The 22,540-nt window shown below is 35.7% G+C and overlaps 3 protein-coding genes across 10 annotated transcripts in view; 1 reads left to right on the plus strand and 2 right to left on the minus strand.

The window, feature by feature from the left end:
* LOC122568196 lies at positions 1–2,523 on the plus strand. Its single transcript, XM_043727651.1, has 4 exons — positions 1–568; positions 757–1,036; positions 1,158–1,396; positions 1,914–2,523. Exons 1-4 carry the CDS (start codon positions 413–415, stop codon positions 2,121–2,123), a joined length of 885 nt encoding a protein of 294 aa, XP_043583586.1. The 5' UTR covers positions 1–412; the 3' UTR covers positions 2,124–2,523.
* Positions 2,471–17,552, minus strand: LOC122568186 (chaoptin). Its single transcript, XM_043727621.1, has 16 exons — positions 17,419–17,552; positions 15,596–15,884; positions 14,782–14,952; positions 13,456–13,931; positions 12,894–13,113; positions 12,321–12,631; positions 11,085–11,309; positions 10,786–11,007; positions 8,906–9,074; positions 7,371–7,903; positions 6,632–6,826; positions 6,264–6,548; positions 5,411–5,536; positions 5,166–5,279; positions 4,348–4,583; positions 2,471–4,154 (listed from the first exon to the last, which is right to left on the minus strand). The coding sequence occupies exons 1-16, from the start codon at positions 17,419–17,421 to the stop codon at positions 3,863–3,865; spliced, it is 3,867 nt and encodes a 1,288-aa protein (XP_043583556.1). The 5' UTR covers positions 17,422–17,552; the 3' UTR covers positions 2,471–3,862.
* The window catches only part of LOC122568190 (lysophospholipid acyltransferase 1), a 25,368-nt gene continuing 19,714 nt past the window's right edge, over positions 16,887–22,540 (minus strand). For 7 of the 8 annotated variants that reach the window (XM_043727635.1, XM_043727634.1, XM_043727637.1 and 4 more), the window contains 8 exons: positions 22,026–22,117; positions 21,334–21,445; positions 20,961–21,096; positions 20,680–20,827; positions 20,397–20,602; positions 19,479–19,676; positions 19,209–19,360; positions 16,887–19,070 (listed from right to left, as the gene is read on the minus strand). In XM_043727635.1, coding sequence (XP_043583570.1) covers positions 18,920–19,070; positions 19,209–19,360; positions 19,479–19,676; positions 20,397–20,602; positions 20,680–20,827; positions 20,961–21,096; positions 21,334–21,445; positions 22,026–22,117 — 1,195 coding nt within the window. In that variant the 3' untranslated portion in view covers positions 16,887–18,919. The remainder of the gene's footprint in view (positions 19,071–19,208; positions 19,361–19,478; positions 19,677–20,396; positions 20,603–20,679; positions 20,828–20,960; positions 21,097–21,333; positions 21,446–22,025; positions 22,118–22,540) is intronic. The other variant, XR_006317007.1, reaches the window with a different exon arrangement.

Raw genomic sequence — 22,540 nt, forward strand, 5'->3', positions numbered from 1 at the left:
AACACATGGGAAATGAATTTGTATAAACGTTTGTAATCAGCGGCTTTCTCAAAAAACTGCTCCACGTTGTCGGCTGTCTTATTATTAGTCACGTGACAATATACAAAATAAAGTTCTATCGAATAATTCGTGCGCCATTTATTTTCGCATCAATTTAGGAACATAAGACATCTGTACGTACGAAAGCGAAAATAGTCGAATTTAAATGAATCTCGCATTGTAATAATACGTTGTCAAGTGACGTTAGATGCGGCGGATAATTTCACGCAATTTCATTTTGAATGGGAACATCTCCCCTTGAGGATAAATTAAAATGAAAATTAACTGATATTTTCGCCGCCGTTACGACCGACGAAGGACAAATTGTAACTGACGTTGAATCGTACACCGTATCCAAACGGAAATCACGATTATGTGTACCGAAAGTGATCAAGCCGCGAACAATCGTGCATCCTGCTTTTTGAATATGAACGATTCACAGAATCAGAACAGTTTCGATTTTGTACCAAAGTCTGATTATAATGAGAAGTGGCATCTGGAAAATAAATGTCTTTTTCATAATCAACAAGTAAACGAGAAATAGAATAGTTCAAACACGATAAGCGTTCTTTCACCTATATTTACAAATTTTTATCTAGTCCTTACAATATTTTCTTTTTCTCCTTTTATATCAATCTTCAGTTTATATCAATTACCTAAAGGGGGAAAAAATTTGTAAATTATACGTTGATTAATACATATCGTACGTTTCACTAGTACCTCGAAGGGGACAAATATGGAACGAAGAAATTATGCACGGAGTGTCCAATGCCGTGTGATCTTTGTTCGCATTTCAAAGAAAAATTCAAGTCGAAAACAGATGGAAACAATTTAAATCAGAAATCAGGCGATTGGAAATGCGACGAAGAGCTTGGAAAGAAATCTTTGAAATGTATCGTACAGGATCCACCGATTACCGAATGGAAATGGAAAAATCCTTACAGTGTTTCTGATTTTGATCGATCGAAACGTTGGTGTCGACGTAGTTTTACTTCAGGTAAATTTATTGTAACGCCTAGGCACGAATTAAAATTAAAAACACATTTAAGAAAGAAAATTATATTTAATTGGACGAATATCTCGATGTATTAGATATTAAATCTATTTTTCTTTCGAAGGGGATGACTTTACAACGAATTTGTTACGCGATCTGCATAACAAAGATTCCCTAAAAGATCGTACGAAGAACAATTTCTTGTATAATTTCCGCGAATACTTGGTCAGATATCAGGAATCTTGTGGCGTACCACGAACAGAATATTCTTTTTGGGCTCTTATCAATACGATGGGTCAAGCAACAGGTCGATCTTTTCTTGCATTGTTGTATGTCATACTGAACATTATACCTGTTGTCGAGGTATTGTTTAATAATAACCGATTTTTCATATTAAATTACTAGACATAATTTGAGAAATTTCACTGTTCAAAATAATTAAAGCATCCTTCTATTTTGTTCGGCAAAGTATTTGATATTTTAACATTTCTATTTATTGTAGATATTGTAAAAATAATGAACGTACTAGACATCTTCAGTATTTTATTTGTATACGATATCTTAATTATTTTGGGCAGTATGTAGTTTTATTAATCTTGGTGTTTTTCCAAACAATGTATTTGCTGTAAGAGCAAAATTTTTCATATCTTTGATCCGATAATTATGTCAATTATACAAGCATTTCTTCTAAGCGCTGCAAAATTGAATATCTCTTAATTTTAAATCTTATAAAAACGAAATCTTTTTAAATAAAAAGATATAGCATTAGAAAATTGTTAACGCTATATATATATATATTGTTTAAAATTTTAATGTATAAATATTTATATAAAGATCTAGTACTTTAACATCTACATGTCATATAAATGGTACTTTTTAGGTATTCCTATACTTATTGCGATTCGTTCTGGACAAAGTGATTAGCATAAGCAACAGCAAAGATTTCCGGCAGACGGTGACTCGATGTTTAATATTCACGACAGAATTATTCAGTGTTTATGTATGTCTAATATTTATATTCGGTTTTATTGTCTTACCGATTGTACACATGGTAATTGATATAGCAGCAAAGATCATGCTATACAATTAAAAGTGATAACAGTCATTTAGTCCTAATTGAATGATACTAGAAATAATATGGTTATTACGTGAATTTGTCATATAATTATTGAGAATCGTTTAAAAACTTGCGCACAATTAAAAAATTCCTGAAAATGCACGTATCCAGCTTACCTTGCCAATACAAAGATTCGTATTATTTTATAATTAAATCGATGTTTCTATTTTCTGGACTAGAAAATTTTAATTTATCGTTACGAAGTCTTCCAAAATTGTTTAAATTCTCCCCCAATCTTTCTTCAATTATCTGATCAGATAATTCTACTTTCTCTATAATATTTTTAAGGATGCAATGCCACAAACAATAATAAAAATGTATACCATACTATACAGTGCGATTTTATTAAAAAAAGAAACGTGTCGACAGCACATATTGGAAAGCGAATCAGTTTTTTTTTTCGTTCATTAAACGCATAATATATAAAATCTTCGCTAGTGAATTACTTACTGAGTGAATTGCCCCTTCAAGTCTCTATAAACGTACGTTTCATATTCTCTACTTTTTCTTTTTTTTTTTTTTTTTCTTTTTGTTTTGAATGTATGACAATCTGAATGTGTGATTAACTAAAACCATTAAAATCTATACTGCTTCCGTCGAACTAAGATCCAAGTACAAGTTAAAATTCTTTCCTTTCTTGTTAGAAAACGAATAAGATTTTTCAATTTAAAACGCGCAATTTCTCCTCGATCCTGATTTTCTTTTCCACAAACGGAAGAAGCTTCCATCTCGTAAATTTCAATCTCTTCCTTCGAATAGAATAGAAGGAAGAGCGTTAGCCTCGATTTATTTACAGGTTCTTAGCTCGACAATGACGTAGCGCGAAAAAGACGAAAAGAAGACCCTGCAACCGCGTGATTTTTTACACAACGATCGCAAGCAGACAGCTAACTGCTACGATGCAGAGAATGAAACTTCAATTCCTATCAACGCGACGGATACGTGTTACAAATCGAAAGAAGAAAACATATCGAGCGTCTTTCTGGTACACGTTCGGTCCTTAATTGGTCACTTTGTACGAGTATCTGAACGATTGATCCGACGGCAGTCTCATTGATTCAAAGCGTGCTGCTTTAGGCAAAGAAACGAATGGATGTGCAAGAGCTTCTCTCCCTCTGACGCATCCGATCAAAGTGCAAACTCGATGCAGATCATTTCGAAATCACTCGAAGAAATTACCTTTACAATAACTTTTCATATAAAATCTAGTTCTATCGAACGAACACTGAACGCAACCGAATCATAAACGCAGGCAGGTGTCGCGAATGCGATGAAACTCACGTTGACGACCGCTCATCACGTACGTGCGGTCGAATGAATAATTATCATCGACGATAACAAAAGAAACTACCACTGCCATAGATCCGAGTATGTACTCGTTGCGTTGATGTGTTCCGTAAATATACATAAATCATGATCGTCAAAATCAACTTATTGATAGTAGACACACGGGAACGTCGCATTATACCTATTCCCATCATATCCCATCATCGCTGTCCATTTGCATAAGCAGACGCTACATAAGACGAGACAAACGAAACGCGTCATCGCGTTCTTCCTCTCGCGTGTATTCCTCTCGAGTAAAATAGAAATATTTTGATAAACGATACGTCGCGTGTTCGCGCTTTAAATCGTTGCACGTCGCGGGGAAAGGAACGGTGAATGATTTTTAAACGCATAAAACGGAGGTACGCGTTCGAAGGGTAAGATCTCTAATAGACGAGTGCTGGGAAAATAACGCAAAAGAAAAGAAGGAGATGACGAGGCGCGTAAATGTAACTCGCGGCACCCCATCCACATTCCAGATCGGTCTTTAACGCGTCCAGCACCGACACGTTATTTTTGTTCAGGCAAAATGTTTCCCGAAGATCGTCGTCCCAATCGTTGTCCCAACAATCGAACTCGTCGTCTTCTTCGTCTCTTTCGAAGTTCTTGAACTCGCTGTAGGTAGTGCAGCGGTCCTCTTGGTATTGTCTGTGCTTCCTCTGCCAGGATTCCATCCATCTGAAGGAACACGTCTGTTCTTCAGCGACTTTTAATTAAGAGCGAATAGCGGGAAAATCAATTGGAAGCCTCAAAGTAAAACCCGTACGAGCGTCGATGAAAATTCGAAAAGGAAAATGAAATATCATAGCCGAGGCGTGTTTCCCGTCTTTCGAATAGAAGATGCAAAATAAAAACGGGTTTATTGACTCACCCGATGTCGCAGTCGCAGGTTAAATAGCTTCCCCTCACCGTGAGTTTCAATAGAAATCGTTTCCCTGGCACGCCTGGCTTGTACCCGTTAGACGGATTGTGAAGAGTTCGCGCGTCGTTGTGACGAAGATGAATCGTCACGTTTCTTACCCATTCCGCGTTTTCAAACATTTGCTTGGGCACGGTGCTCACGCTCGTGTTGTACATGCCGAAGTGCAAGTGCGGATTTCTTATGCCCTGAAATAAATGTGACACGCCAGTCTGTTCGTTCGTTCGATAAATTTGAAATTTCTTTAAGAATTTCTAGTATTTACAAGTATTCCTACAAATGAGTTTCCTTAAACTACAGCAGCGTGTCTCAGCTGACTCGATCAGCTCGAACTGCTTGCAGGGTATGCGTCGTATTGAAATATTTCTTATACGAAAGTTGCATAGTCTGAAGGAACGCGTTATACGATGGGAATATCTTGTTTATGGGCGAAGGAATTTCGGAGATTTCCAGAGCAACTTTGTTATTCTATATGGACGCTATATTATTTTACAGCAAAATAAGTAGAGAAGCGTCGAGTTCCGAGTGAAATGATATTGACCTCTGTTAGTCCCAAACCTAATGATCAATGGGTAATATCGTTTTGTTTCTCGCAAATTCAGTTTACGCAATATCAAGTTGAGGATTCGATACGATCAAACATTTCCGTAAGACGCTATAAGGCGCATTACGCGCATGTAACGAGACAAATACTGGAAAGACAATTTTCCAATCGATCGATAGATCTTGACGGAGAATTTTCTGTAAGAAAATTTATTAGAAATACATACTCGCAATATATCTGGGTTTATGTCCTTCAATGCTCGACCAGTCAACGTTATATTGAACAGTTTGTTGGGGAATTTTCCTTTCATTTCTTTCTCCAAGTTCGTGTCATTCTGTACCTAGAAACAAAATTTCTAGATATAAATATGTATATATCTTCTCTATTTATGTTTGGCTGTCTCCGACTTGGTGAAAGCATTTTGTGAAAAAAAAAAAAACAATATTTACGATAGTGGAATTTTACACGTACATCGATGACCAGATGCCTTAAGCCGTTGTTGTACTCAAGAATATTGGGGAAGTTGAAATTCTTCACGCCGTTGTAAGCGGTTATATATAACTTGCGGAGTTTCGTAGCTTTGCAGAGTGCTCCGCTCTGAAAACCGGGAAACGTTTTAATTTCGACAGGGAAAATAGTAATTTTTCATTTATTCGACGAATATTATCTGTCAAGTGTTTTACACGTATACAATCTACGCGTTTCTCGTTCGTATAAAAATCTGTAAAGTATTTTATGCAAAAGGAAAGAATAAACTGACACGTATATGCAACTCGCGTACGACTATTTCACAATTTTTATACTCGTTCGATAGTATTTTATAGGATCCTGAGTATGTAGGTACGTAGTACGTATATACAGGCCGATCGTTTATGATGAAACTAAGAATAACCGTGGAAATTCGTATTTTCATAAACGTAATTAAAAGAATAAGGCGAACGAAACTTAGAAATTTCACTCGTCTAATAAATATTAAAACGAGAACTCTACTCTGGATATCTTGTATAGACATATTTGCATATCATTTGCATTCTGTGCATTTTTGCCTGTTTAATATTATCATAAATGCATACAAATCTGCGATATAACCGAGCAGAATTATGCAGTTGCAACAAAATAACGATACTTCGAATGAAAGATTTTGCAACAAAATAACGATACTTCGAATGAAAGATTTTGCAACGAAATCGGTCGGTGCACGTGTAAACTATCTTTTTGTAATTAATTACCGTATGCAAATATTATTAGAGAAGAAAGATTGTCGATGAATGATAACTTTATGGTACGACTGTCGCGAAATGTTATTTCTCGAGCGAAAACTTACCTCGAAAGTCATCAAAGACAGTCTTCGTATGTCCAGTTCCTCGAGACTGTCCGCGATACCTAAGAAACTAGTATTGCTAACGGCCGTGATCGGATTATCCGCTAAATTGAAAGTTTTCAATTCAGGTAGGGTGTGCGTGATCAGTGGCACCACTGTCAGATCATTGGCATTTAAGTCCAAGTAATGAAGGGACGTTAAATTCGATGCCATTTCCGCTGGTATCGATGCCAACTCATTGTGAGCCAGATACAACGTTTGTAATCGTCGCAGTGGCAATTCTGGCACCTTTAAACGATACAGATACGATGAAATAAACGTTCCTTCGTACGAATCGTTCCATACTACGCACATTTAAAGGTATTACGTACACTTAAGAGCGAAATATTGCTTAGATCAAGATACAAAAGCGAGTCCTCTAAACCGTGAAACGTTCTTCCGCGTGATTCCAGAAGTAGTTGTTTGTTGTGACTCAAATCGAGATGAGTTAAATACGGCAGATCGGAGAACACACCATCATCGAGTCTGACTAATCGATTGTAAGACAGATCTAGCCACGTTAGGCTCTGAAACGGAACAGAAGTTTGCATTTTCGTCTCGTTCCGATAGAATTTATAATATTTCCTTTTTCCACGAGATACGATTCTTTTCGAATAATATTTCGTATTTTTTTAAAGTGGAACCTAACGATTAAATTTTTTTTTTTAATCTTTACCGATTATGAATTAGGGCAGGTATATAAATATGGTGAAATTTCGCTTAAAATCGTCGAGGAAGCATTAAAATTAATTTACAATCAATTTGTAACTGTATGTGTTAAAAATATCCTTCTCGATTCTAATTTGATCCAAAAAATGTCTGGCTGCCTACTCGACCAAGCCAATTAGTTGGGACAGGAGAAGAATTAAATTCCCAAGAACTAGAGAATTAAATTCTCAGCGTAAACGATACTTTTCCGCGACGTAGTACAACGATTTGTACGTAAGTCTTATTTCGTTGTAAAATTCTACTCGTGTCATTCGATCGCGCATTAATTCCAAAGTATACGCGAATTTTCCTCGTCGTTAGTCTAAGGAATTCGAATATATTTATAAAATGCGCGCAACTAACTCGCAATCTAAATATCGCGTCTGTCGTGTGAATGCCCGACAAGGTGTTCCAAGACAGATCCAACATTGATAAACTGGCTGCAGCTGAGATGGACATGGTCTTTATCGGTAGCCTCATAAACTGATTGTGAGACAAATCCAAACTTTCGATACTGGCGTCTGAAAACATATTGTCTGGCAGTGATCTCAGTTTGTTATGAGAAAGATCGACGATTCTCAGTTTCTTCAGCGGTCTGAGCGCCTCTGCCGGTATGTCCATGATATTGTTCCAAGAGAGGAGAAGCACTTGGATGTTCCTCGTGTTTCTGAAGCAGTCGAAGTCGATTTCCATCAGCTCGTTGTGGCTCAGGTCTAGCCACTGTAGGTGTGGCATATTTCCAAAGACACCTTGGGTCACGTTGCTCAGTTGATTGTGAGATAAATACAGATGCGTCAAGGAGTATTCGACTGGTTTGAAGTAGTACTTCATTATGTCGGATATGTTGTTGTAGCTGAGGTCGAGGACCTTGATGTTCGATTGAATCGACCCGCCAACTGCAACGCGACGAAATAAAATCAAAGTTGAGAACTAAGAACGATTAATGTTACAGGAAAGTTAATTTATTCGCTGTGTATATCTCGAATTTTAAATATATTCTCGAATATTCTTAACGTTTGTACGACGTCGATTCGACGGCACGGGTCGGAGACCTTGAAGACCTTGAAAAACCAAGTTTCCTAAGAGTTCGTGTGAAATATAAATCACTCTGCGCGTGTTTAAAACTTTTTACGACGTAACAGTAAGCCTGTGACATAAACTCGACACGAAAGTTATTCCTTAGCGAATAGCGCGAGGAACGAACGTCTAATCAGGCAATGAACGAACGTCTAATCAGGCAATGAACGAAATGAATTAGAAATCGAATTGTTCGTGCGTGATGCGTGTTAATAATAAACAATGCATCGAGATGAGGGCGAGAAACAATTTAGCAGAGGCAATGAGAAGTTTCTTGGCAACATCCTGATTCCCAATTCTTCCAATAGAATTCCCAATTCTATTTTTCACATGTTCTATTTATTACATATTCAAGACAAAGTATACAGATATTTTTCTGATATTCGCATAAGCATAAACGGAGCAACTGAAATTTCTACAATTGTCGATTTGACAACTTTGTAGCAAACCGTGTGATGGCCTTTACACAGACTTGAGAAACGAATAGTTAATTTATCGAGCTCGTCTTTTACCAGAATTTTTTAATATTTAATATTAATATTTAATATTTAAATATTTAATAATATTAATAAATACTTGAAACTTTTAACGACCCAGCGATCGTTATTCATATTTCAACGAATCTCTGATATTAAATATCCGATTTCCTAGGTCGTACGATCAGGTCTAGTCTTGTGGAAAAAAGAATTTAAGGATGTTACATTGCGCAAGACAGATACAGAGAAATCTGGCGATTTGTAACCGGGTTTCATCGATTTTCCTTTAGCAAGATTAAAGAGATCTGTTTAAGCGCGTCTAAAAGATTTCCACGATGGACTTACTGGTGGTCGGCGGTGTAAACGTAGTGCTGTTGATCCATAATTTCGGGATTTCATTATGGCTGGCGTTAACTTTGAACGAGGACAACGTTCCCACTTGATCGAACGAGGCAAAGTCGAACTCGGCTAGGTCGTTGTACGCGAAGTCAAGGAACTCCAAATCTGGCAGATTCTTAAATATAAATAATTACGGTTTCCATTAAATTGAGAAATTCTCCGAAACTACGAAGACAGAATTTTTTTTTTATTTGGTAGTTTTTTTACAATCAATTCTCACTGAGAATTATAAGCAACTTCTTCTGGCGTGGCACTGTAACTTGGATTATAAAAGTTTATAGTATGTTCGATTCTAGTTGAATCTAATGCTTCAATCTAATGGGTATTGTCCTTTTAATCTGCGGATCTGGTCCGTCGTCTCAAGTAGTTGGGTAACTATTGGGTTATGGTGATTTGTTAACTCTTATATCTGTTTCTGAACTAACGAAGACAGATGTCACGAAATTGATGAGAAACTTTTGTACTTTTCTTCGTCCTCCAACGTGTCTGTTTAATAATATTTAACGCTAGAACGAGCGGTCTTAACACGTTGACTGCCACGCCTGTTTTCAAAAAAATCTCCGTCAGGCCAAGCGTTCTCTGCTCGGTGCTCCCATCGATATTTTCATAATGCGAGTCGCTCATCCGGTGGTCTTATCTCTCGTTTCTTTTGTTTCCATTCCTTCGCATTTGTTTCTCATTTTTCCACTTTCTAAAAAATCAGTTTGAATCTTGGCCGAGCGACGAACGGTATAACTTAAAATCTCTGCCCTAATTCGTTACAATGTCGAAAAGAAAAATTGAAAACATTTCTTAGTGAGTCAGATAGCAGTGAAAAAGAAAGCTTTTACGAGGCTTATGATTCCGGAAGAAGCATTAGACGTGCATGTAAACTATGTTATGCAAATAAAAGGCGTCGAATGGACCGAACAAAGGCTCAAATGAATTTGAAGAAAACAACAACTTATTGACCAAATTGTCCCGACCAACCTCGGCTATGTATGCTTTAAAGTTCTAATAAACCATTTTCGTATTACTTTTATAACAATTCAACAGTTTTGTTATTATGGAATATCTTTTCAAACACCTACGACGATCCTTCGCAAGTAGTCAAATAAGCGACACCCGAATATGTGTTACGTGGCCTGACCAGAAACTTTACTGACACCCGAATACGGGTGTCGTGGCAGTCAACGTGTTAATGGATAATCGTAATTAAAGTCATACGACGAGAATAAAACAGATAAATCGTATTTTAAACTGAAGAAAAATCAATATTAATCGTACCATTAACGTCTACGTACTCTTGTTGATAGTTGGAAGGAAAGGAGAATTAATAGGTGGAGTGTAAAACTGATAGCGAGGTATGAAATTAATAAATATGATTTATTAATGAAACGAATAAATTAATAATTAGTAAATACGATAAATTAAGTGTCAAGGACATTTTTATATTCTAGCAGGCTTTCGATTAATCGTCTGAAAACATATTATACGATAGGTATTAAAATTTAATCTTAAAGTTAAGATAAATAATCTGTGGAAGACACAGATGTTTATGTTGAAATAATATTAGGCGATGTTTATTAAACAGAATTACAGAACCAAATGTATTTAAAATATGAGTGTTATGAATTGTTGACAATTGGCCAGTTACTCTCAGACTGACTGCAGCTAGTGACCCATGGTCCCTTAAAGATTTTGAACCCTACTCTCTGTACAGTGGTGAGTATGACCTGTGTAAGTGTCCTGTTTAAATGCCTGTGTAGGTGTCTGTATGTGTAATATCGTTGTATTCCAACAATAGGATTATTAATGAGATACGGTAAATAAAATGTTAATGTTACCTGGAAGGCTTCGTCCGTGATATCTTTTATCTTGTTACCCCGTAGGTTGATATACTTCAACAGCTTCATGTTCATGAACGCCCGCCTCTCGATTCTATCTATAGCGTTGTCTTCTAAATTTATCATCGTTAATTTTGGTAGGTCGACGAACGTGTGGGTCAGAATCGTTTTGATCATGTTGAAGGAGAAATTCACCTCTTCCAGGTACGAATGTATGTCGCCCTGAATTAATTCAAAATGAAAGTAGACGAAGCAGATTGAAATGAAACGTACGACTAGAAAATTTGTACAATTCCTACCTGAAACGTTCCTTTCCTGATATTATCGATTTCGTTGTCCTGCAATTCTATTCGTTTGATCCTCTTCAAAAAGTGGAAAGACGTATCTGGCAGTGATTTAATTTTGTTGTTGCTAAAATCAAGGTGCTGCAGGTTCGTCAGAAACTTGAATGGCGCGTTTGGCACTTCAGAAACGGAGGAAGAGAAACCGTGAGACATCCTCAACGTTAGAAGCGAATGTCCAACCTGACGAAGAATTATTTTATTTGCATGAAAATTTCCTTCGCAATTAGTAAAATTTCATCGCGCAATGGATTATGGTCTGAAGAGACAATATTTTTCCTTCGATATTCTTCGAATAAAATATTTGTCAGCATCTGAATTCTCCTGTTCTGCTGCGAGTTGTTTTATAAAATTGTATTAAATGATTATATTTTATCATTCTACGTGCTCATTTAGCCTCGTTGGAGAAGCAAGAAAATAATTTCCTTCCGTCTTTTCTATGTACCGGAACATTTTATTTATCCAAACCGTAGCATTGAGAGACGAATTGTTCGTATAATAGAAATTTAGCGATCCTTTTTGGTACCTACGATCTCTCGTTTAATAAAAGTTTACGTAAGTCAATAAGACGATACTTGAGATAAAGTAAATTTACTTGGACTTTAGCATTAACTGAAATTTCGTAAAGTTCCACCGTGTATGTTCGCGAATAGGTCAAGTACTCGCTGCGACGATGGATCTTTATAGAAGCCTGTTTCATTGGAATTATCTGCGGCTATCAAGGCCTTCGGTGAATCGGGAATGCGGTTCGAATCTAGTTTAATTAACATATTAAGGTAAATTGCTGATTCTCATTGATCAAATGTATTACGTTTTTGTATGGTTGCTCGGTTGATAAATCGCTCCTCTCTCGTACGAAACAGTAAGAAACAGAAAGAACGTTGTTATCGAAAATACGGTGTAATAAATAATCTTCCAATTAAATTTAATTATTTTTAAAATTATTAAAAATTATTAAAATTAAACGGCACATTAAACGTCCGTATTTTATCTCGCTGAAATTCTACGATTTCGATTGGAAAAATTTAAATGACCATCCGCCTGGAAATACGCGAAATGAATAAAAACCTATCTCGAGGGGAACTTCGCCGTGATTATCATATATATTTTATTTTTCTGAGATTCTACGACCTCGACGAAAAAGATTTATGTCGAGACATTAAGATTACGACGAGCGTTTAACGTTGAAATTACCTCGGAGAAAGCTTCGTCTTCTATCGAGGATATCGAGTTCTCCGAGAAGTCCAAATACTTGATTCCGCGAACGTGCATAAAGGCATGAGCCTTGATGGTATTCAGGTTGCTTTGGACTATACGAAGTTCCTTGATGTCCATCCCGTATTCCATAAAATCGTCCGACGATAACGTTGATTGTGGCATTCGCGAGATTGAAAGGAACCGCATGTTCCGCATTTGTCGTAAATCCTGAAGGGACACCACGCTGTTTTCTCTGCCGCTCAAGTCCAAATTGTACAGAGAGTATTGGAAACCATTGAATACTTCGGCTAATAACATGTGCAATAAGAGGTCGATTAACGTAAGCTATTAATTTAGAAAATGGCCAATACGTTCGAATTCGATGAGACATTTAAATTCGAAACTTCAGATCTTTGTAAGAAAGAACATAAAAAAGGAAAGAAAATAATCATATTTGATAAGACAGATTTTTTTAAATCTTTGAAGTGAAATTGGAAAATCGATGGAATTAATAAATGTCAGATCTAGGAAATTCTCTGATAGACATAACGTCATCGTCTTTCACCTTACCCGGCGAAAACGTTTGAATCTTGTTCTCACGGAAGATCAGAGTACGTAAAAAATCGTATTCTTGGAAGATAGGACTCGAGAGAGAAGTGATATTATTCCCGGAGAGATCCAATAATTCCAGGGACGACTCCAAGCCGGCCAAATCGGGAGAATTCACCTCCATTAGATCGCAATCACTGAAATAAAGTTCCCGTATTCTCGAATCCCTGAACGTACCCTCCTAAAACACATAGTTTAATATTTTCTCCTAACCCTGAACATTTCATTACGCTACGTAACATACAACATATTAAATTGTAACATTTATTACAAGCGAAAATTCTATCATTTGGCATCCCAGCGAATCGACAATAAACGATTGATAATAAAAAATTAACGAATATCAAGTATCGTGACTTTTTATTTTGTCAAAAATTTTAGTTTCTGTAAACGTATTACAAACAATTCAGATTTGAAGGATGACTGGACTACGATTTTTCCATACGAGGAACATTTTCAGCTAATTATTTTAATTATAATTTTTATAAGGCAAATATAAATGATAATATTTGGAAAAACTTACCTGTACCATAGTTAAAGGATTACCATCGAGATAAGTTCGGTTAACTTTATGAAAATGCTGGAAATCACCAGGCATCAGAGTTTCGATTTGATTATAATCCAATCGCAGTATATCCAGAGACAACTGCAGCCCTCTGATTTCCGGCTCCTGTTGCTGGTTTAACATCTTCGATATTCTGTTGTAACTAAGATCCAACACCTTCATACGCTTCAGAGACGACAATTGCGCATAGGGAATGTGGGTCAATTGATTTCCATTCAGGTACAGATATATCAGATGTGCCATGCCATCTCTGAACACGGAAGGATCGATTTCTTTCAGATTATTTTCGCGTAAATCGAGCATGTCCAAGTAAGTGAGGCCCGCGAATGCATCCGCCGGTAGTTTGTCGATCGCGTTTCGTCCCAATCGCAGCTTTTGCAAAGAATTCTCGAGACCACGCCAATTATCCGGCGTGATCTTTGATATTTTGTTACCTGTAGAGCAAGTGATAGCTTTTACTTGGTTTTCAGAATTGTTTCTCTGCGAATGTATGATACGATGTTTTAGTAATTAATAAGTAAATAAAAATTATATTAAAATAATATTATTAAGTGTACGATGGTATTGAGAATTATGTGTTAAAATTTGAAAGAGAAATAATTTTAGGTAGAAGTCGTTACTCTTCTTAGATAGACTTATGACGAGACAACAGCGGATTTTATTTAGAATCAAGAATAATCTTTGAGTTTGATTCAATTAAGCTACGAAACTAATACAATTTGTACTATTAATTCACTCGTCCCTTTCACTTTTCTTTCTTTCACATTTCTGATCGTGAATCGGAAATCTCAGCATCTAATTTTTATAATGCAATCTTATATCCATGTAATTCATCCTACATCCACTCAATTTCACTTTTGATTTCAAGTACGATGACAATAATCTTTTGCATTTTAAAACATCAATATAGATGAAGTGCTTGTTACGATTATGTTATCTATTAATGAATCGTTCCTTAGTGATTCGATGATTCATCGAAGCTGCAGTGTTTTATCAAACCACGTTATCAGCCAATTTTTCAAGATAACAATAAGGATACGATAAAATTAAATTGTTACGAACTTCTCTCCTCTATTGGAACGGAATTTTACTTCCTGCCTAATGAAACCAATTTCTACCGATTAAATTTACTTATTTGAACATGAACTGTTATATTTTCTACGAACAAAAAGTAATAGATAATTTATAATAGAAATTTGTCAAATCCAATTATATGAATCGTTCATTTCCCGACAAGTTCGGATAAGTGGAATTCTACTACGTTAAAAAGAATTCCAAAGATACCTGTCAGATCGAGAAATTGCAATTTCTGCAAATGTCTGAATGACCTGCTGGGAACCTTCTCTAGGCGATTGTAGGGTAATTCGAGCTCCCATAACGATCTCTCAAGCCCTAGGAAAGCTTCGTCCGGGATGTCGGCCAGGGGATTATGTTTGATCCGTAGATTGTACAGACCTGAGAGGTAGAGGAATGACTTTCATGTGAAACTGAACTGTCACGCATCCTATGTATATATATATATGTATATGTAACGTAACGTAATCGATGATGCAAGGAATTATTCGTGACATACGGTCATTGCCCCTCAACCCCTATTTCATTCTTCCCTTGATCAACGATCTCTTCGAAATCCCCTTTTAAGTGCATTCTAGCATACACAAGCGAGTTAATATTAACATTGTGAGGAAATTACTTGGCAGTTTATTTTTCCAAGGGATATTACTATTTCCTGAGTTTGCATATAGCAAGAATCATTTCTTTTTTACATTAGCGAATACTTTATTTGGTCTTGGCATTCTTTTCATTTTTCTTAAAAGTTTCAATGTCGATTGATCGTTGGAAAACAGTGACTATCTTGCAACAACGAAAGTTCCAACAACCCAAATCGCGAGAATCTCGAATATTTCGACTCTGCCTCTTTATTATTGCACATCGAACGTTTTGTATGAGAAATTATCGTTTATTCAATGTTATAAAGAATTATTCCTTGTTAAACGTTACTTATATGAAATGTTCCCTTTCTTCGAAATCTTCTAATAATACGATCTCTTAAAATTTTAATTCGTACGTCATCCTCGTTTTATAAATTCCTTCTTACCTGTGTTCATAAGAAATTGTGGCTGAAGAAACATCAGCCCGTTGTTCTCCAACTGCAGCATGAACACTTTGGAGGAATTTATGGGCTGAGGTATCCGCGGCATCGGCACGTTGTAACAGGTGACGATACCCAAATCCGGGATGGCTTTCGAACAAGTGCAAAGAGGATTGAAGAAACACGGTGGATATTGGACCGGAAGCTCGTGCATCCGAACCAAGGACGCCCACATCATCATCAATAGGGTAAATATCATCAGAGCATAACCCACTTTCACCATCGTTGCCAAATGCTGCAAACCCATTTTTTATTTTACCGTCTCGTTGATTTCGATAGTTGTGAAGCTTTTCTCCTTAGCTGCGTATAATTTGGCAAATTTTCGAAATGTTTAATTGGAAACAGGTTTAATGTTTCGAATGCTCGTGAACTCTGGAGCTTTGAAGTAGAAAGAGCAGAAATGTATCAGATTTGATGACTCGCGTTAAATATTTATGTTTAAATATGCATATGCAGCGGCTACAAAAAGTACCTAAGCCTAACTCTTCTAGATTTTAGTTTTATTTTTACTTGTAAAACACACTGGCAAAGTTATACTAAACTGCGACACGTGGCAGTGAGACGTCCCTTCGATTTAAATTTCATTCTATTGTATTGTATTTAATAGGTGTCGACTCTACAAAGTAAGTCATCTCGTTAAATAATATAATTCCACGATGACGACTTTCTCCGATTACTGCATTTTCGTCATAGATAATCGAACTTTAAGCAGTTTTTCGCAAACAAGCCAATTATTAGATACTACAACATAATCCTCTTAACGTAGCTGCACGTGGTTTATGTCGTACATTTTCTATGCATATCTATACTAACGTAAATGAAACTTGAAAGAAATTCGCGCATTTTCTGGCATTGTTTTAACGGCACATTTTTCATTTTTATCGAGCATTTGAAACCTTGTGAGAGATTTATTTCAAAGTAGATCTTCAGGGAGATCTTTATTTCTTTGAACGGGTAAAGTGCGTTACCCTTTTCATTGAGCTTTAGCAAGCGGAGAATCAACGAGTACTATAAAATATAAACACATAAGATAAAAAATTGAAATAGAAGTAAAGCAAGTAAATGTAAGCCTATTTCTCGCGTATTTTTTAATATGAAAATCGTTGAAATTCTAATATAATTACCCTGATATAGCAGCAACGATATTAACTTTAGTGAGTGAATTAATAAGCAATTAATTACGATAGCAAGAAATAAATTTCGGATCGGATTTTAATGAAGTTTGAGAAGACGAACATATTTTAAGAAATTGGATTTATTTTATACCATTGTACTTTCTTTTCAAAGCGTGAGTGCCTACATGTTTATAATTATCGGTCCATGCCAAAATTCAAACGTTCTTCGATTACTTTCTAGTAGTCTACAAAAGCACATACATTTCTCCATTAACAACCAGAAATAAAACCTCGTATTTAGAATCTTATACAATTAAAAAAGAAAATTTCATAACAATTTCTTCGATGATCGAACGAGTGATATCTGCCCGGTAAATCAAATCATTTAAGAAAACACTGTATTCCTGGTTGTGCAAAGGTCAAACATTTTCCCCGAAAAAATCCACAACGTGTAAAGAACACCACTTAGTTCAATTTTTGTTTATTCAGCATTTTTATTTAACATTCTTTTCTTTATGAGCACATTAGATCCTTTATACCACACGAATCCTCTCCATTTCTATTATTTTTCTTTTTGGTCTTTTAAAACTCGAATCCATAATGTTTCACTGTCCTTTGCACATCCACAATTCGAACAATTAACAGAAATTTTACCATGCTTTCTTGGATTAAGAGGACGCTACTCGAGAATCTCTATCGGAGCTCACGATCGTGGGATCGTCGCGGATCGCTCGCGATGATCGCACTGACGATTTTCCTAGCTAAGTGGCCGCTGCCACCCCATGTGTAATAGGGCTTCGGGAGTGCAGTCAGTTTCGGTGCTTCCCTTTACCCGATTATAAGGACGATATTCCATTAGGCGGCGAATGAAAATACTCGCGCAAAACGTTAGTGAACATTCGAATTATGGCTATAGTTATTTGAGGATACGCAGGCACGTGGGGCGCAATGATAACGTCATTAATCAGATTTCACCCGGCTACTGTGTTGGTATATTTGCATCTTATCTTTCGTATAAAATTTATAATCAACCGATAGTGGTTTTAATAAAACTTATACATAATATCGCACTTTTATGATTTTCTTAACAAATCTATGGTTAATTGGGTTTGTCTATGGTTAATTATCGGTATGTATTAGAAGTTGTTACAAAAGAACAGAAGTCTGGGTTTGATCTATTTAACGTAATCAAAACGGTGCAACAATCTAGAAAGATGTTTGTAAATTTAATAAATTTACATTATAAATGTAGCTTCATACTTACGTAACATTCACATCTTAGCAGTTGAGCATCGTATAATTTGTTTGTAATTAGATTTTATCTCGACACTTGTTATTAATATCAATAAAGATGTTCGGAGGTAACATTTCATAAATAAATTTATGAATTCAGTTTGAAATTAATCATGTGAATAAATAGCAAAGACACTTGAGGGTGCTGTAGATTAAGTCTTGTCCCTCGCTGCATCGTGTAATAATTTCGCGACTACTACGCCTAGGGTACTCGAGCATTTTTCGTAGAATCGTCAATGAATACGAAACGCCAAATAATATCTTATGCATATTCTAGCATCCTGAGTAAAACTGGGCGTTTTGGATAAATCGAAGCGCGTTTGTATAAACTAGAGATTATATTCCCTAGTATTTCATTTACAATAATCGTATCATTACGCACGCTAAATGTATAAAACTGCAAAAATTACTAGTAATCGCTTAGAATTAAAATCATATCTGTGTTCTATTGGAACATCATAACCTGTCAACCACTCTTTCGATAAACATTGCAGAGGGGAAAAAGAACAAGAAACATGATAATATTACAGAAGACTATCGATTAAATATTATTTACTATATCACCCGCGATGTTCCGGTAAAACTGCGAAACAGCTGGGTGCCAACTTCTCAGCATATGCACTGGGCATTGATATAAATATATGATTACTCATTCACGTTATATAAAACAAATATACTTTTCACACGCTCGACATAGAATTTGTACCAGTAACATGTCGTAACAATAAATATTGTACGTATATATGTGCGTGTATATATAATATATACATAATATTTATACGTATATTAAAACATTCATAAAAAATATGTATCTCTTGTGTGATCATCACTTCTTTTTTTTTTTTTTGGCCACATCGAAAATTCACATGGATTTACGCGCAGTTCCGTTAATTAATTCCTGAGAAGTTTTCGATTCCTTTTCAGTTACTTTCTTGTGCGACGGAATTTTCGGAAGACGTGGTGCGATCACGAGTAAAGTTAAACCGATTATATGTGGAATCAGGTATACATACCTGAAAAAGAGAAACATATTGCGTGTTACATTAGAATTTCCTTCCGATTACGTATGTATATTATAAATAGACTGGGTTTTTATGAATACGACCAAAGAAGCGGTATGTAAAAAAAGAAATGAATTTGTTATTACTTACAGGTACATTTTCACGCTTGGTATAAATTCCAAGAGTATAAAGCTGAATGTCATATAGGCCATTAAGAATCGTGTTGTAGTGAACGTAAGCGCATCGTATAGGAACTTCATCCCCTTGGACCCTAGGAAGTATGGTCGTATGTTACGACGAGTCTGTTTGATAGTAAAGGTTGGTCAATGGTCAATTAATGATTAACAAAATATTTACCTTTTTTCAATGATTAAAAACATATAGCAAATGAAATTCGATATTATTACTAGGTTTACTTACAACGCGCGACACCACGGTAAAAAAGGCTCCATTGGCGAATGTTAAATAGTAACCGGGGTAAAAACCATGCCATAAGGCAGAAAGAGCGTACGTGAACACAAGTTTATTGTACTGTGTCCTTTCATATACAATCGACCTAAGCCACCTATTGGTTCCTTTATTCCAGTGTTCGATACTGTCCCTCATATTCAAAGACATCTGAAAAGTACAACTGTTGCATAGATTTTGATTCGTTTAGATCATACAACGATAATAAATCAATAAATTATGAAACACAATAGTACAGATCAGTAACCTTAAACTTAGATCATAACTTCTATTACGAGCTCGATCGATTCAATCTAAGTGATGTCGTCACTATTGTATAATACGTATTAAAGATTATATAAAAAAGTAGTGATGTAAAGTTGCTTATAATATTTTTATTTCAAATTCAAAAATAAATCAACTGAACTAGTTATACGTGCGCAAATCACATCAAATTTTATTTATAACTAATTGACACGTCAGTTTTTTCCTGGGACCTTATATAAGCATTTTTAATAATATGCTTAATGAAATTTCTATTGGCTTGGTAAACGTGAGTCAACACCTCTCGTCATACAATGAAATGGCGATGCTTCTGACATAACATACTTTGAAAAGAGAAAAACATTGCTCGCAGTCGGGTTCATATTGCCTCGCTATATCGTAAAAGCGATTCGTTTAGTCATAGGATAATGTTTCACGTACCTAAACCTTGTTCGAGAAACGCTCTTTAAATTGGCGAGAACCGCATCAAAATCTGTCCAGCGGTTCTCGAGATTACCCCAAACATACCGACGCTTACCGCGATCTTTATCTGAGTATGTATAGATATATATAGAGAGAGAGAGAGATTTATCTCTAAAATAATCGTATTCATTTCGAAAAATTTACCTCAAACCCATAAACATCAATATTGGAAGCTAGATCCCATTTGGGTTCGCCATTCTTGTCATAACCGTTGAACCCAATCCCGGAATTATTGCAAATGGCATCGGCGAAGATCCACGCGTGATAGTATTTAAAGCGAACTAGCATAGTGGTCACCATCAGGAACCACATTTTATAAAACACCGTGGTATTCTCGAGGAAGTCATCGTCTGTAAATAAAGTAAAGCCTCGTCAGCGCTCTGACGTGGCGACAATAGATATTAAAGAGACAATATATGACTCGAACCTTTTAGCTTCTGAATCGGGTATGTTGGAATGAAAGTCACGAACATAGCCGCGCACAATAAGCTCACTATGACCTTTTTTATTACAACCGGTGCCGGAGACGGTTCCAGGACTATCTCATCGTAGTGAGCGGAATTTTTATCACAGCCCTTAAAAAGAATAAAAAATATCAAAACACCGTGTTATGATCTTTATTCTTTTTTTTCTTTTTTTGTTGTTGTTGTTATCGAGAGCGTATAAACACAAAAAAGAAAGAAAAGGATGATTGAACAAAACTCTAACCGTCAAAGCTCTTGCTCCAGTTAGATTACGTCCATGAATAAAATCGATGTAATCACGATAAAATATCACCGGCCCAGCCATCAACGCTTGAAAATGGAAGACGTAGCTGAAGTACTCTAACGTCGTCGGCATCTTTCTAAAATAAGCCATGCATATAACAGGTTGGGTCTGACCACAGACAGCAAAGGAAATAAAATGATAAATGTAGGAATTATCCGGAGCGCAAGCGACATTATCATTTGAATAGATATGTGATTCAGCTATGTTGATGCGTATGTAGTGTAGAAGATGTGTTCTTCTGGGTGTGTTGCGTTGCATATTATATAATTAATGTTGTGGAATAAACGACCGGTTAACGAAGACGTCAACTCACTTCACGGCTTGATAACGTTGCGTTGGCGTGAGTTCCTCTTCACGTCGCGTTAACCCATCATGTATGCTGTACGCAAGGCTGGTCACTTTCTGCGTTATCACCATAAGTGGCCCTGAAATGTATACGATGTAACGAGATCTTTATATAGAAACACATATTTTTTATAAACCACGTACGTTCCTGTGGTATATTCCTGTTATATGTTATATATTTACTGAGACATATTTTTTATATAAAGTGTAATTCCTATATTACGATGACTTACAAAGTAAAAGTAAAATTAGAAAAGGAGAATGTAACAAGTAACGTTAAATTAACCAGCGAGGTTTTTATTGTTTAAATTTTCTAATAATTACACGATATCGTTCGTACGATAGAAACAATACAATGTACGAATGATAAAACAATCTGATCATAGGAAAGAAGAGTACGATGTGACATTTACGATAACTTAATAGTTACGGTAAATGTCAAGCAACTTAAATGATATCTTTCTTACAATCGTGTAGCTAATCATTTTTTAATATACATAAGTTTTGATCTGTAACACGTCTAATGACGCAAGTGTAAATAAAATATTCGCTTAGAAAAACACGCGATAAATGTACAGTACGTAACTCTTGTATTTGAAAACATGTCAATAAGAAAAAGATATTAATTATTTAGCGAAGGTGATACACGTGTCTACTTACCAGTGATATCGAGTGTGTACGAGCCATAATTGTACATTTGTCGATGGTAATGTACGCAAGATAAGTAGAGCATCGCCGTTGTTAACACAACTCTGAAACGTATTACCAAGATGAATTGTTAAGTTCAAAGAACAATCATTGACCGTGATGATGAGAGTAAACGTGGACAGACTTCGGCTTTTAACATTTAATGATTATTTATAACTTGTAATAAAAATTATCTTATTATATCTTATTATTATATAGAAGTAACGATGTTCCTATTTTTGTAGTTGTGTTAATAAAAGTTTCGGTTTTTCATAAAACGTGCGCAGTTTAGTAATCGCTAGTTGAAATTAAGATTTATGAGTAGTTCTATGTCTAGTGATCTATATCTAGAGTTTTAAAGTACAAGAAAGATACATTTAAATGCTGTATTATATAAAAAGTTAGAAATAAATCATTCGATGGTAGAGCCAGTTGAATTTACAAGAGAGTATTTTTTTATGTACAAAGTATATAATAAGTAGAGTATT

The sequence above is a fragment of the Bombus pyrosoma genome, linkage group LG6 (genome assembly GCF_014825855.1).
Source record: "Bombus pyrosoma isolate SC7728 linkage group LG6, ASM1482585v1, whole genome shotgun sequence".
NCBI classification, from domain to species: Eukaryota; Metazoa; Arthropoda; class Insecta; order Hymenoptera; family Apidae; genus Bombus; species Bombus pyrosoma.